We start from the raw sequence: 13,546 nt of genomic DNA on the forward strand, positions 1-13,546 counted from the left end.
GTGGTGGAAGCCACATATCTTAGTTTTTAAAAACAGACAGTTTTAAACCCCGTGCCTCAAAATCTGAAAAATAGCCTCCCCCCATCCAATTTCTAAATATTTGGCTATTTCCAGATACTTTTTTAGATTGGTTCCTGAACAAAAGTACTGAGGGGTGGGGTAAACTTGCTTTGGGCTGAAATGCAGATTTTAGTCTCTAAATTCAAATGTTTTGTTTCTTGGCCAGAATAATTTGTGCTTCATGTATAAAGAAGGACATTTTAGGCACTCAGAAATCCAGCTCTTGGTGATCTTGCTCAGATGGGAGGTGGTGAGGACTGACAGGTCTCCCTCCCCACCCCAGTTTCCAGGACACTCCAGGGTTTGGGTCATCACGTAGGACAGCAAGACTCTGGTTTCAGTTTCCCTCTTTGCATGAGAATATTCTCAAACCCCAACTGAACCATGAAGCCCAGAAAGCCAGAAGAAATTTTTCCACTTTACTCAGCCAGATGCCACCCCTGGAAGTGTCCAAGGCCAGGCTGGACAGAGCTCTGATCAACCTGGTCTAGTGGAAGGTGTCCCTGCCCATGGTGGGGGTGGAACTGGATGATCTTTAAGGCCCTTTCCAACCAAACCATTCCATAATTCCATGCTGACCAGTTCCAGCTGAGGTCAGTAGCTCCTTTGCTGCACAGTGTCTTTCCAGCACCAGAAGGAACCTGGGAATGAGGGGCAGGAATCCAGATACTCGGATTGCATCATTCCTTTGGAGTCACTCCTTTGACTTCAGTTGTGGTAATGATTTATAGCAGATGATCTTTAGAGCCAAAAATAGAACTGTCTTGGCCTGACCTCGGACATGGATATTGGATCACCTCCCTGGATTTGGGGTATTGCACTTCATAAACAGTCACATTATTTCCCTCAAGTTTTGCTTTGTCACCTGCTCTGTAAGAATCTGGAATTTTCAGGAGAGACCACAGGGAGTAGATGCTAATTTTTGATACCCAAATCCCGAGTTAGACTTTTTCAGAAGATCTCAAGGGGAAAACTTGGTAAGTTTTAGGTGTTATGTAAATGACAGCTATTACTGTTCTCTCTCAGCACATCAGATCCTGAGTTGCTGTTTGAATTATCTAATCACTGTCAGCCCGAGTGGTTGCAGTGGAGGCAATTACAGCAGTACTTTCAACTAATTCCTATTCATGGAGTAGTAGTGAAAGTGTTGATTTGAGGGATAAGTGAGCTCCGTATTCATGATGGAAAAGGCACCTAAGAGCATTTGGGGCTGGTTCTTGTTGCTGCTGTCAAAACAGCATTAGCAACATAAACAGTTCACGTGCTGTCTTCAACTTGAGGAAACACTGACAAGTCTCAGGCACGTGCTAGACAATGGTGGCATCAAGGACCTAATTATTGGCTCTGTTTTGTAGCTCATAACGGGGTGGTGATGAGCTCCCTGTCTTGGGCACAGCATCATCTCTCCTCTGCATTGACTGGAGGGCTTTCAGGGCTTCTGGGCAGATGCTGCCAAAGTGGTTATTCACAGAATCATGGATTGGTTTGGATTGGAAGGGACCATTAAAGGCCACTTAGTCCAATCCCCTTTTTCACTGTTTTATTTCTGGAGGTTTAAAGCATCATGTAGTTTATGCTCTGTTGAGATGGTGCTGGCTGTTCACCTGTGGGAGCACAGAAATGGGACTGTGCTAACAGCACCCATTCTTGAGGGCTCCACTGCTTCATTTTTGAGGGTGCTAAGTGGGTTTCCAGTGAGGGGGTTTATATTCTTTTAAGTTTGTTTATAGAAGCTCAGCAGAGAGGAGTTAACATCACCTCACAAACATTAATGGGATTCCTAACTGTGTGTTCAGACAAAAAATCGTTAATTATCTCAAATCAAAACACTTTGTTCTACTTTGAACTGTTGCTGTGGTAGGATCTCTCTGCCCAGAGATTCCCTAAGAGGAGAGAGCTGACCAGCTCCTAGAGAGGGAGGAGGAAGCTCAGGGGAGGGACCTCCCTGACCTGCCTTTCTTCCAGTTTGCTCATTGGCATCACAAATGCCATTTGTCCTTTATAGGTTTAGTTACTTGGGTTGTGATGATGTTTTCCTCAGGCTCTGACATAATATTTCAACCCTGGGACTCTTCTCTTAGAGAATTGTTGCGGTGTGGGATTGGAACCAAAACTCAAAGACTGCTGTTTCTGTTGTGGACTGATTTGACTTTTGCATCCTTGGAAGTACTTACATGGGGTTTGTTTTTTTTTTTTTTTTTGGGGGGGGATGCTTTGTTTTGCTTTTTTTTTTTCCTCAGCTGTGGGGAACAAAATCCTCTGAAGGCAATTGCAGAAAGACTCTTTCAGGAGAAGTAGGTGCATTTCTAAATTGTGCTTTTGGTGTAAGCTGTCATTGTGGTCAGTGTCTAGTCATTTTTGAACAATTCAGTTCAGACCCTTGCATGAAAAATAACAGGTTGAGTGGCCAATAAGCTGGAAAACTGGAAGAAAAGCTTGATAGGTTCAGCTGGTGCCTGGCATGGGAGCAGCCTGTCCATATGTTAAATGTTGGTGCAGCCAAGTGGGCCAGGAGTGTGAGTGCCCACGTGTGAGGCAGGATGGAAAAGCTGGGGGAGAATGATACAGCTGGGAAAAACAGCTAAAAACCGGTGAGAGAAGCACAGCTAGTCAGCTTTTTGGGCGCAGAAATGAAATTATAGCTACTTTTTATGAACATAATTGTGCTGAATACGTTGATTAGAACCCATCAGGGGTTCAGAGGATGAGCTGCCTTGTCTGTGAGTTACCTGTCAGGTGCTGGCTTAGCTGGGGCAGTGAGATGTGTTGATGGGTCTTCATCACTTAGCACTGCAGTGGATTTGTGCTGTGAACTACTTGATAATGGCTGGTCTGATTTTTTTCTTTGAAATCACACTGATTTTTGGTGGCAGTTTTGATTTATTTCTAACTTACCAGGTGTTACTTTGGAATTACTGATTAAGTGTGGGCTGTGAACAGTTGGCAAGGCTTATAATTCTTTCCTTCTATACAGGCAGCATGTTACCAGAGCTGAGAGCCATGGTTTGAATGTAAGAGGATGGTAGAAAGTGCACCACAGTTAAAGAACGGGTGGGAAGATTGCAAGAAATGGTGACAGAAGTTGGAGAGATGAAGTGACTTAATGCTGTAGATGGAAAGGTGTTTTTTCAACCACTCTGCACAGAGTCTGTCCCAAATGACTTGAATATAAATTCAGCCAGACCCTGGAAGCAAAATTCCAGGTGTCAGAATGGTCCTTGGTTCTGCAGATAAACGATCTGCTTCTTCATTACCAGTAATTCAGTTCCTTCTCCCTTTTGTATCCTCAGTTCCCCTTATACACAGAAGACACACTTACAGTGTCACCTCTCATGCCTGTGTGATGGAAGGTCCATTCCTACCTGTCTGCTCAAGCTTTCCTCACATCTCCCTTAGGCATGCAAGACAGGAAGCAGGAGCAAATCCACATGGAACAGTGTGCCACTGTTTCCTAGAAAACCTTGCATTCATTTGCAAGCACAATTACAGCTCTTCCTTCCAAGCACCTTCCTAAGAATTTCTGGTTGTATTATAATTCCAAAGAAATAGGATGTAACTCCCCATTAGCTTAGTTTTATGTTTGCTCTAAGCTACTGAGTTATTAATTGTAGCTCCAGAGCTACAGCTGATTTATGAGTTTAACTCCTGTATGAATACTGGTGATATTCAGGCCATTGCAGATGCCAAGTGTACTCTCTTGTGTTTCCAGATTTACCAGAGATGCTGGTTAGTATTCAAAAAAGCTTCAAGCAAAGGGCCAAAGAGGCTGGAGAAGTTCTCAGATGAACGAGCTGCTTACTTCAGATGCTACCACAAGGTAAGACACGAGGTTGTTCCTCAGTTTGTTATTTGATGTAATATCAAGAATGAAACCTCAAGTTTACATGCATTAATTGGGCTGAAAATTGGAGCTGTTTTTACTCTCAAGGTCCTAAACCCATTTGTATGTTCCTTCACTCAGTGAACTAGAGGCAGAGTAAGTATTCTATTTTCTGCTTTGTACAAACATCTCGCTAAGTGGAAAATACCTGTATTTTTAAAGCAGCTGTCCTTTCCTCAGGCCTTGAAACCCAGATCTGAAATATTTTGCAATGGCTGCTGCTCTTCATATTTACAGTAACAATCATCCAAAGGAACATGTGAATTCAAAAAACTGGGCACTTTAAGGTTCCCATTTTACTAGGATTTTGCATCTGTTGGAAGACAGTACCAGCTACAGACATGAAAGACAACATGCACATTTTTCTTGTAATAATGGTGTGAAAGCCTTTCTTAAATTAATTGGTGTTAAAAGAATTAAGTTTTTCCCTCCAGTTACTTCTCTAGAATTTTGTGCACCTTTCATATTTCATATTCACCTGAGAATTTACATGTGTAACTCTCCTGGGCATGGAGATGAAAATAAGAAAGCCTTTAGTTTATAATCATTGCTGGCAAAAGTTTAATATATTGGAAGATTAGGAATTATGTGCAAACTCAGCTTGAGGGTGATCTGTGCTTCACTTTGACATACATTTAAGAGGAAATCTTGAGGGAATAGTGAATCTGAATTCAGACTTGTCTGTCTACATGGAATGTGTAATTGATTGGTCATAAAACCTGTGGCTATTTCTAATAAGTCAGGCCCAGAAATAGTTCATTCCCATTTACATTAAGCAACTTTCAGAAGTAATGAGTGATGTTTTCCATTTGATGTGTGTGAGGGCTGCACAGTGTGTGAGAGAATTTCCAGCATTTATATTAGTATGACTCTGTCAATTATTGCTGCAAATCTCTGTTTCTTCCATTGTATTAATGCAATATTTTAGCAGCACACACTGACTTGGAGCTCACACTGGGTAATGGATATGAAATCCAAGAGGAATCTAAAAGAAGCTGAACTTTCTTCTCTTCTTTCAAAGAATTCTGTAGGTTAACACATATTTGCATGTATATAACCCATCAGCAGCCTGGACCTGCAGACTAAAGCACCATGGAAAGTCTCATTGGCTTAGAGGGATTTTCAGTTATAAGTCAAGCTTAGTCTATATTTAACAGTTATTTAATTTGAGACTATTGCTTCTTCTATGAATTTAGTTTCTGGGTTTCTCAAGTAGCTTATTTGACAGGAGTAAACGATGGTCAAACTCCACAGTCAGTCACTGGGAATCGACTCTTTGCCTTAGTGGCTGCACAGATCATGGTTTCTTCCTCTGAAAGCTGTAACAGTGTGTAATCACAGCTGGGATATTAATAGTTATAGACATTAAAGTGGACCCTAGTCTTGGCTGAAGTCTTGAGAACCACTGTCAGAGCAGTAAGACATCTTATGCACATATTGTGTCTGTTTTTTGTAGGAATTGTGTCAGTCATAGAATCATAGAATGGTTTGGGTTGGAAGGGACTTTGCAGATTGTAGCGGGGAAGGATGGCAAACCTGAAAAACCAGTGCACTGATGAAAGCTTAACACAAACAATATTTATTACAAAGAAGTGACCAAGTAAACAGGAACCTGAGAGAGAGAGAGAAAAGGAGGGAAATAAGCCCTAAATACAACACCCCAGTCACTCAGGTGCTGTACTTACGAGGTTGTCTTACCAGCTCCCAGTGCTAGAATTCCCCTCGGAGTGTCGGCAGGCTCACACGATAGCGGCCGTCCCCGCGAAAGGCAACATTGTCCTTCTTGTGAAGCTTGAGTCCCACTCCCAGCACCAGCCATCTGCTTTTTATACAATTAATTGGTGATGCCTGCCTGGGCAAGTGTGGCCAGCACTGCCCAGCCAGAGGCCTTTGGTCCCTCCCCTTGTTATGCAGGTGGCATCTCTTCTGCACACACGTGGGTACCCTGGAATGACCCTGTGCCCACATGCTGCACCTCAGGGGGTCTTTCCTGAATGAGTCTGGGGGCTTACTTCATCATCCTCCACTTTCTCCTTCAAATGCCCTTGAAGGGCCATCAGCCAATAGTGAGGTACTAACTGATTATAGTTCATACAAAATACTTCCTTCCAGGACTAAGTTCTCGTTTATCAGTGCTTGTTTCCTCATAACTTGGCAGGAAAAGAACAGATTCTCACAAGTGGCTGTGCCAAACACAGACCAAAAAATAGCAGCATGTAATTAAGCCCAAATACACAGATCATCCAGTTCTGCCATGGGCAGAAACACCTTCCACTATCCCAGGTTGCTCCAAGCCCCATCCAACCTGGCCTTGGACACTTTCAGGGATGGGGCAGCCCCAGCTTCTCTGGGCAACCTGTGGCAGTGACTCACCAAAATCTAGGGGTTATTTCAGGCAGGAAGAAGATCTGAACCCAAATGTCTCGAGGGGAAGTGGGCACAGAAATGTTTACCTTTTGGAGGAGTAAAGCACAGCATGGAGTGAGTGTTCCTGACAGTGCTGGTTCCAGCAGGGGGAACTGGTAGATTGTATCCTAAGTCTCCTTTGGGGGTCATGTGAGGCAACTGGGGTCTGAGTCTAAAGCTGGATATACCCCAGATGATCAGTCTGAGCTTTGATGTTTTTTTGGTGTCTGGCTGAGCTGCCAACTCCAATCACCCCTTCCCCTGACCCTCTCTCTGCTTCAGGGCCCAGGTACATAGACCCAAATTACAGGGTAATTGCTGAGGTTTCTGCCAGGGGAGCCTGTAATCCTGCTGTGTAATCCAGAAGGATCTCTCTTCCCAGCATCCAGGTGGCCTGGATGCTGTGGATGTGCTTGAGAGGCTGGACAGCGATCTCTGCCCTGGGAATGTTGCCATTGGCATTTGTTCTCCATGTTTATTGCCCCTCTTGGCCACACTGGAATGATGCCTCAGTGCTGTGGGGAGGTTGAGATGAGATTGCCTGGGGCAGTGGGGTGTCCCTTCTGCAGTGACTCTGGAGCTCTGCAGTGTCCCTATTTGTTCCCTGTGATGGAAAGGCTGCCTTCTAGTTGTAAAATCATCAGCTCTCCAAGCAGACAGGTCCCCGTTTATTTTTAACAAACCTCGCTGAAGGGGAGCTAATGAATATTAAACAGCATTTTCTGGGCAAAATGTGTTCGCTTACAAAGAGCACAGGTGGATAAAAATGAGTTTCTTTTTTAAATAAGCCTTGTAAACGTGTGAAATTCTAAGGTGGTGAATGATGCAGCTTCTAACAGTGTTAAATATGAGCTGCTGAAAAAAGAGAACATGTCAGTGCTGCTCTGTACCCCTCTGTGGATGAACTGATCCTGATAAAAAACATAGTTAATTATTAATAAAACCGCCAACAAATAACTGAATATAGCAGAACCTTCAGCTATCACTACTTGTCACCTGCTTTTGATGGTATCAAGGCATCATCCACAGGTCTGGGATAGTCACTGCTCTTTTGATACACGTTTTGTCAGCCAGAGCAGCTGTTGTGATAACAGCTCCATGGTGTGGAGAGGCTTTGCTGTGACAACTCTCATTCTGTCACTCCTGGACAGAGACTGCTGTCACTGTCTGTGACAATGAAGTTAATCCTGCAAATGAGAAGCCCAGCCAGTCCTGTTAACGTGTCAAGTGTCACCGTGCCATAAACTTGTGCTAATGAAACTGAGGGTTAACGTGGTTCAGTTCTGAAAGATGATGCTGTAGGAGGAAAACCTCACCTACAGATTACCAGTGTTTCAGAAATAATGGTCATTAACTTCCTACCTGGGTTCTGAAGTGATTCTCAAATGCTGTTGAAAGCAGCATCAAATCTGGAAAACTGAGGAGCCCTTGCTCACCCCATCGATCTCGGGAGAGGTTTAATCCATCATAAAACTGTAAAGGGTAGAAAAAGGAAAATGATGAATGGAGCTAATTTTTCAGTAGCACCTGCCTCCTTCACTGAAGTGTTTCATTCTGCTACTATTTTTTTTTTTCTTATGATGGATTAAAGTGCAAATGTTCCTTTGATTTATCAGTAGAAAGAGGCTGACTGGAGCACTGGGGCTGGTGGCACCATGGTGGTACCAGTCACTGGGCTAAGATGATCCAGCAGCTCCTTGGCACCTCGATCCATCAAGGCCTTGTCTTTATCCATCTGAATTCTGGATCCCCAGAAGTGTTTCTGAGGCGTCTCAGTGGTATTTTGGAGAGTCCAGTTGATTTGCATTTGATGGATGTATCCTTGTCTGCAGCCCTGCACCAGGGCCTGAACTTGGACATCCTCACCACTGGAAGAGTTAAAACAGAAACAAAGTACCTTTTTTTTCTTTTTTGGTGTAATATTGACCTTTAAATACTTTCTAATTTTGTTCTGTTTTTTTTAAAAGTGGAAAGATTGCCGTGTCCTAAAATACAGGTTGTCTGAGAACAGTCATCTGTAGCTTATGAGGAGAACTGGGAATTTGCATACACAAAGCAAATTGCCCACTTAATTCATTGGGTCCCACAAGGGAGAGAAAATAATTAGCACCTAGGCTACAAAATCTATGCAGAGAGTTGCCTTTCAGGTAACTCTCTAGTTTTCACTTGTTAAATGTAAATAAGCAATCATAAATTGCCACATGCTTTAACAATACTGGAGAAAGGAAGAAATTCTAATGTCTCCAGGTTACTTTTTTGACTTTGCAATGTACCAGAAGAATCCTTAATATTCCAATACAAACCCAACTAATTGCGTAGTGCTGACAGGAATACACCAGTTCCTTGAGGGGATCTAAGTTTTAATCCGATTGTATTAATCTTGCCTTGAAACAGCAGAAGTAATTTAACCAGTCTTTCTGTCTAGTTATGGAATAATCCATTTGGAAAATTGAATTCTGTAATTTGTAACTGTTTTCCAGGCAAAACTGTATCAGTAGCAAATGAAGTGTTTAAAGTATGACCACTCTGCTAATAACTGGCTGTTCAACATTTCTTTTAATGAATGCCACAGCTTAGCTATGAATGAAGTGTCAAGTTCAAGGCTTTAAAAGAATTAAAGTAACTTGTCAGGAGATTTTGGTGTCTTCACTCTAATGCCAAGAGGTTCATGGCGAGGCTGTGGGGCAGGTTCATGTCCTTCCATATGGAAGGACAAACCTTGTGCCTGTGAGGGAAGGAGCAGCCTCTGAGGGTGGTGGAAAAATTGAATTTCTAAATCTGGTGGTTGTTCCTGGCATTGATTTCTTGGAGTTTTCTTTCATTTCCAAACCAGTGTTGGGGTTCTGGGCAGTGTGTGCAGTTCTGTGTGTGAGCAAGGGAGAACTCACAGCTGATGGTTTTTCCCACTGAAGAAATGGAGATATAGGTATGGCTGTACATTTTATTTATATATATATACATATATACAAATACACACACACATATATATGTTTTAATAAATATATTAAAGCCAACAGGTCAAGGGAGGTGATTGAGCCCCTCTGCCTCGCTCAGGTGAGACCCCTCCTGCAGAGCTGCCTCCAGCTCTGGGGAAGGATGTGGAGCTGTTGGAGTGAGTCCAGAGGAGGCACCAAGATGATCAGAGGGATGGAGCAGCTCTGCTGGGAGGGAAGGCTGAGAGAATTGGGATTGATCAGCCTGGAGAGGAGAAGTCTCTGGGGTGACCTAATGGTGGCCTTCCAGTGCCTGAGGGAGCTCCAGGAAAGATGGAGAGAGACTATTTCCAAGGGCCTGGAGTGACAGGACAAGAGAGAATGGCTTCACACTGACAAAGAGTAGGGTTAGATGGGATACTGGGAAGGAATTCTTGGCTGTGAGGGTGGGGAGGCCCTGGCACAGGTTGCCCAAAGAAGCTGTGGCCGCCCCATCCCTGGGAGTGTCCCAGGCCAGGTTGGACAGGGCTTGGAGCAACCTGGGATAATGGAAGGTGTCTCTGCCCATGACAGGAGGTGGAATGAGATGATCTTTAAGATCACTTCCACAAACCGTTCTGTGATTCAATATAAAATTTTAGCATGGTATTCATATTAGTAAGTTAGATATGTGCAGGCAAATCTTATAAGCAGAACTGAGCAGTACCATTTTGCATTAAATGTTCCCCTGGGGTGTCCTGGGAAATGTTAGATGTATACTCATCATGGGGGCAATTTTCAGTAAGCCAAGACAGAACCAGAGTCCTTAATTAAGATTAAAACCCAGGGTACGTGAGAACCAGTAGTATGACAGGTGTGTAGGCAATAAATATACTCCCTTGTGTTGTGTTCTGAAAGGCTCCCCATATTTGAGAATTATGCACTAATTCAAACAATTGCTTGAATGCTAAAGATCGTTTTTAGTAAACTGTGTGTTTGGCATGTTTTTGAAGGGAATGGGAGAGATGGAAGAATTTTGTCTGAGTGCATCTGTCAGGGTGAAGCTCTGTCTGCTTGTTCTGTCAGCTGGGAAGAGAATGATGAATCCCTGTTCCTGGTTCAGAACTCTCTTACCACACATCTCTGCAAGCATTTTAGTTTTTAATCTAATGAAATGTATTTCAATTCTATGGATTGTCAGCCTAATGTAAAGGAGGCTTGAGAGTAAAGAGGAGGGGGCAAGTATGCAAAAGGGGGTCTTTAACCCCTTACAAAACATTCTTCTTGTGATTTCTCTGTTAACACTGTCTCAGATCTGATATTTGTGGTTTAGAATTTTAGAATTATGTTGATAAATATACATTATTTGCTAATCTCTTGTAAATAAAACCTACATGAATTGAACTAATCATGAAAACACTTCTTTTGCGAGAGCCTGGCAGGAGGAGAGTTATTTAAAAATGCAAAAAAAAAAAAAAGAAGAAGAAGAAAACTCGAGCCTGAGATATTTGCAGGTGTTTGATGCCTGCTCCTGACTCCTTTCCAAGAGCTGGTGAGGGGGTGTTTGCAGCCTGTCACTTCCTCGGTGTGAATTGGGTGCGAATGTGCCAGACAATTGGAACCATCTGTTGCTCAAGGGTGAGCAACAGGGAGGCTGTTTAGTCATCTGGGATAACAAGGGTGTTTTGGAGCCCCTTGTGGGTGACAGAGCAGGTCAAATATTGTGATCTTTAGGTGACATCTCCCTCAGGGGTGCAGGTGTGACTTGGAGCCTTCCTGCAGGAATTGCTTCTTGGCTAAAGCTGAATCTTGCCAGAAGAGCCATTAGCAAAGTGGAGAGCATCTCTGGGCCTCTGAGAGGTGAAGGCAGCTTCAACCCCCAAAAGAAGAGAGGGCAGGTGCTTATTGAGTGTTTTGCCAGACATAAAAATCAGGTGCCACAAGGTTGTGCCCAGGACAGAAGGTATGAAAGCTGGGTTCTGGGGACTCTTGTGCAGGGTACCACTTGTGCCACCGGCCTCAGAGAGAGGCCCAGAGTGCCAGGTTTTGTCCATTGTGCCTGGTGCTGAAGGAAGCCTTAGTCTGGAACTCTCTGGGAGGAGCCCAGAGCATGTGCATTTTGCTGCAGACGTTTGGACCTGGGTCAGGGGTCACAACAGGGGCTGCCTGGCTGTCTCCCTCCAAAGGGAGATGCTTTGGTGGCATCTTGTGCAGCTCAACAGAAGCCACCAGGAAGCCTTGAGATGCATGTGAAGGCTTTGAGGCTGTGCCCTGTGAAATGCCATTATACAAGAGCTCTCAGGCAGTCAGTGCAGCACAAAATAACTCAGGAGCTGCCAAATGGTGTAGCTAGATTTCTCCAAATATAAATAGCCTTTCTTTTTCTCCCCCAGTTCGCAGCTAAAACATGAATTGCAAAGGATTTGATGATCAGTGACATTAATGACATAATACTGTTGATTTCAGATGTCACCCAGGGGGTGAAATCATGTGCCCTTTCCTTTGACCAGGCTGTAAGCCAGGGCTTTTGCTCTCCTGGAGGGAGATCCTGGTATCTGAGGTATGGCAAGAGCAAATCTCATTCCCCATGGCTGGATTCAGAGCTGACACAGTCCTGGGAGAGCTGCAAGGTGGATGTGACGTGCGGTGTGCAAGGCTGGGAGCCCCTGGGTGGGCAGGGATGAGCTGGAGGTTGGAGTGCAGAGACTGGAAAGTCCAGAATGTCTCCAGTGGTACAGAAATGAGAGAAAATGGGTGGTGGATGCTCTGTGCCAGGGCTCATGTAAGGAGATAGGGCAGGAATTGCAGCTCACAGCCCTAGGGAGAATAAAACACGTCAACTTGGGGGTTGTGATCTTAGGGATACTGGGAGTGGTGAAGGGAAAAGGTATGAGGCTGGAGTCACAGTAAGAGAAACAGTGATCAGGAGTGTCTGTAGTGCAGGGCAGACAAAGCAAATGCTTTAATCTTGTCCTTCTCTTGCTCCCAGCAGGATGAATGTGCTCCCATGTGGGCTGGAGGTGCCTGGCTCAGGCTGCACACAGGGGCAGCAGTGATTCTGTTTGGGTGGGTTATTTTCCTTTCCCACCCCTGTGCAGGAGCCTCTTTGTGAATTATTTTATTTAATGTGTTTTTAAAGCTCTGTCCTAAGTCCCTTCATTATCCCACCTCCCTCACTGGGGATGTGGGATATCTCCCAGCCCAGGGCTGATGGGGTTCACTTGGTGCCTCTGACACTGCTGAAAGTGCTTTTGGCTCCTGAGCCAGCACAGAGAGGCAATTCCCTATTTTCTGACCAGTGCAAACCTTTCCTGATCACACTGAGCCCTGTCAGCATCCTCAGGATTCATTGTGCTGGAGACAGTGGGATATCCAGCAGTAGGAGTGTGATGTGCCTAATTTTCAGAATGGAGCTTTCCATTAGCTAAAATCCAAGGTAGGTAAATGATTCATTTCCAAAATGTAAGACTACATTCTGCTGACTTTGATAGTCGAAGGTACAAAGCTTCATTAGCACATTCCCTTGCAGGAAATGTAAATGTGCTCAGTCTAAATGTCAAGGTAGTTGCTGTCCCGAATGAAAAAGTCTGGTTCTTTATTTCCTCTTCAATTTGAATCCTTTCTTGGCATCTGAGACAAATATATTGGAGCTTGGCAGCTGGCAATTTGTGCTTGACCTGTCGTGTACTGAGCACGGTGGGAATAGGTTATGACAGATTTATCATATTTAGCAAGGAGTTTGTCGGTGTCTGGTTAGCACTGGGGGATGTGCTCCCATCATAGGATTTTCTGGAAGAGCAAAAAATCCTCTTGCAAAATTAAGCACAATTAGGAAGTCTCTGTTTTGACACTTCTCAAAATCTTCAACCTGCAGGCTCTAAAAACCTGAGTTCTAAATTTGGCAGCTCTGCAGAAGGTTTGGTGTGTTCCCCATGGGCTGTTCCTTCCATTATGTCCTTCTGCTTCTGCCCATAAAATGAGTTTCCTGCCGTTGGATCTGTCATTTATTTTTATTTTGGAGAAATGTTCCCCATGAGCTGCTCTTTGTTCCTTCCATTCCCAGTAAGAATCCCTTTTTCAGGGGTCTTGCTTGGAAGTGTGATTTTTGGCTGTCAGTTCTCTGCTGCTCGAAGGGGCTGGGCATATAAATTGACTCCAAGAAGAAAGTGCCTTAGGATGAAATGCTGGTTGACCCCAGGATGCTCTAGAGGAGGGTTTTTTGTTGCCGAAACCTTCAGCACTGATAACTTTATAATTCCTGTGTCTTATTTATAAGACAATTGCTGTG

General features: G+C 44.0%; 1 protein-coding gene across 3 annotated transcripts in view; it reads left to right on the forward strand.

Annotated features, from left to right (window-relative positions):
- Positions 1–13,546, forward strand: part of DOK5 (docking protein 5) — a 43,168-nt gene that overhangs the window by 15,720 nt on the left and 13,902 nt on the right. For all 3 annotated transcript variants that reach the window (XM_017815344.1, XM_017815346.1, XM_017815345.1), the window contains exon 2: positions 3,770–3,877. In XM_017815344.1, the coding sequence (XP_017670833.1) occupies positions 3,770–3,877 (108 nt within the window). The remainder of the gene's footprint in view (positions 1–3,769; positions 3,878–13,546) is intronic.

The sequence above is a fragment of the Lepidothrix coronata genome, unplaced genomic scaffold (assembly GCF_001604755.1).
Source record: "Lepidothrix coronata isolate B3197 unplaced genomic scaffold, Lepidothrix_coronata-1.0 Scaffold49, whole genome shotgun sequence".
Taxonomy (NCBI): Eukaryota; Metazoa; Chordata; class Aves; order Passeriformes; family Pipridae; genus Lepidothrix; species Lepidothrix coronata.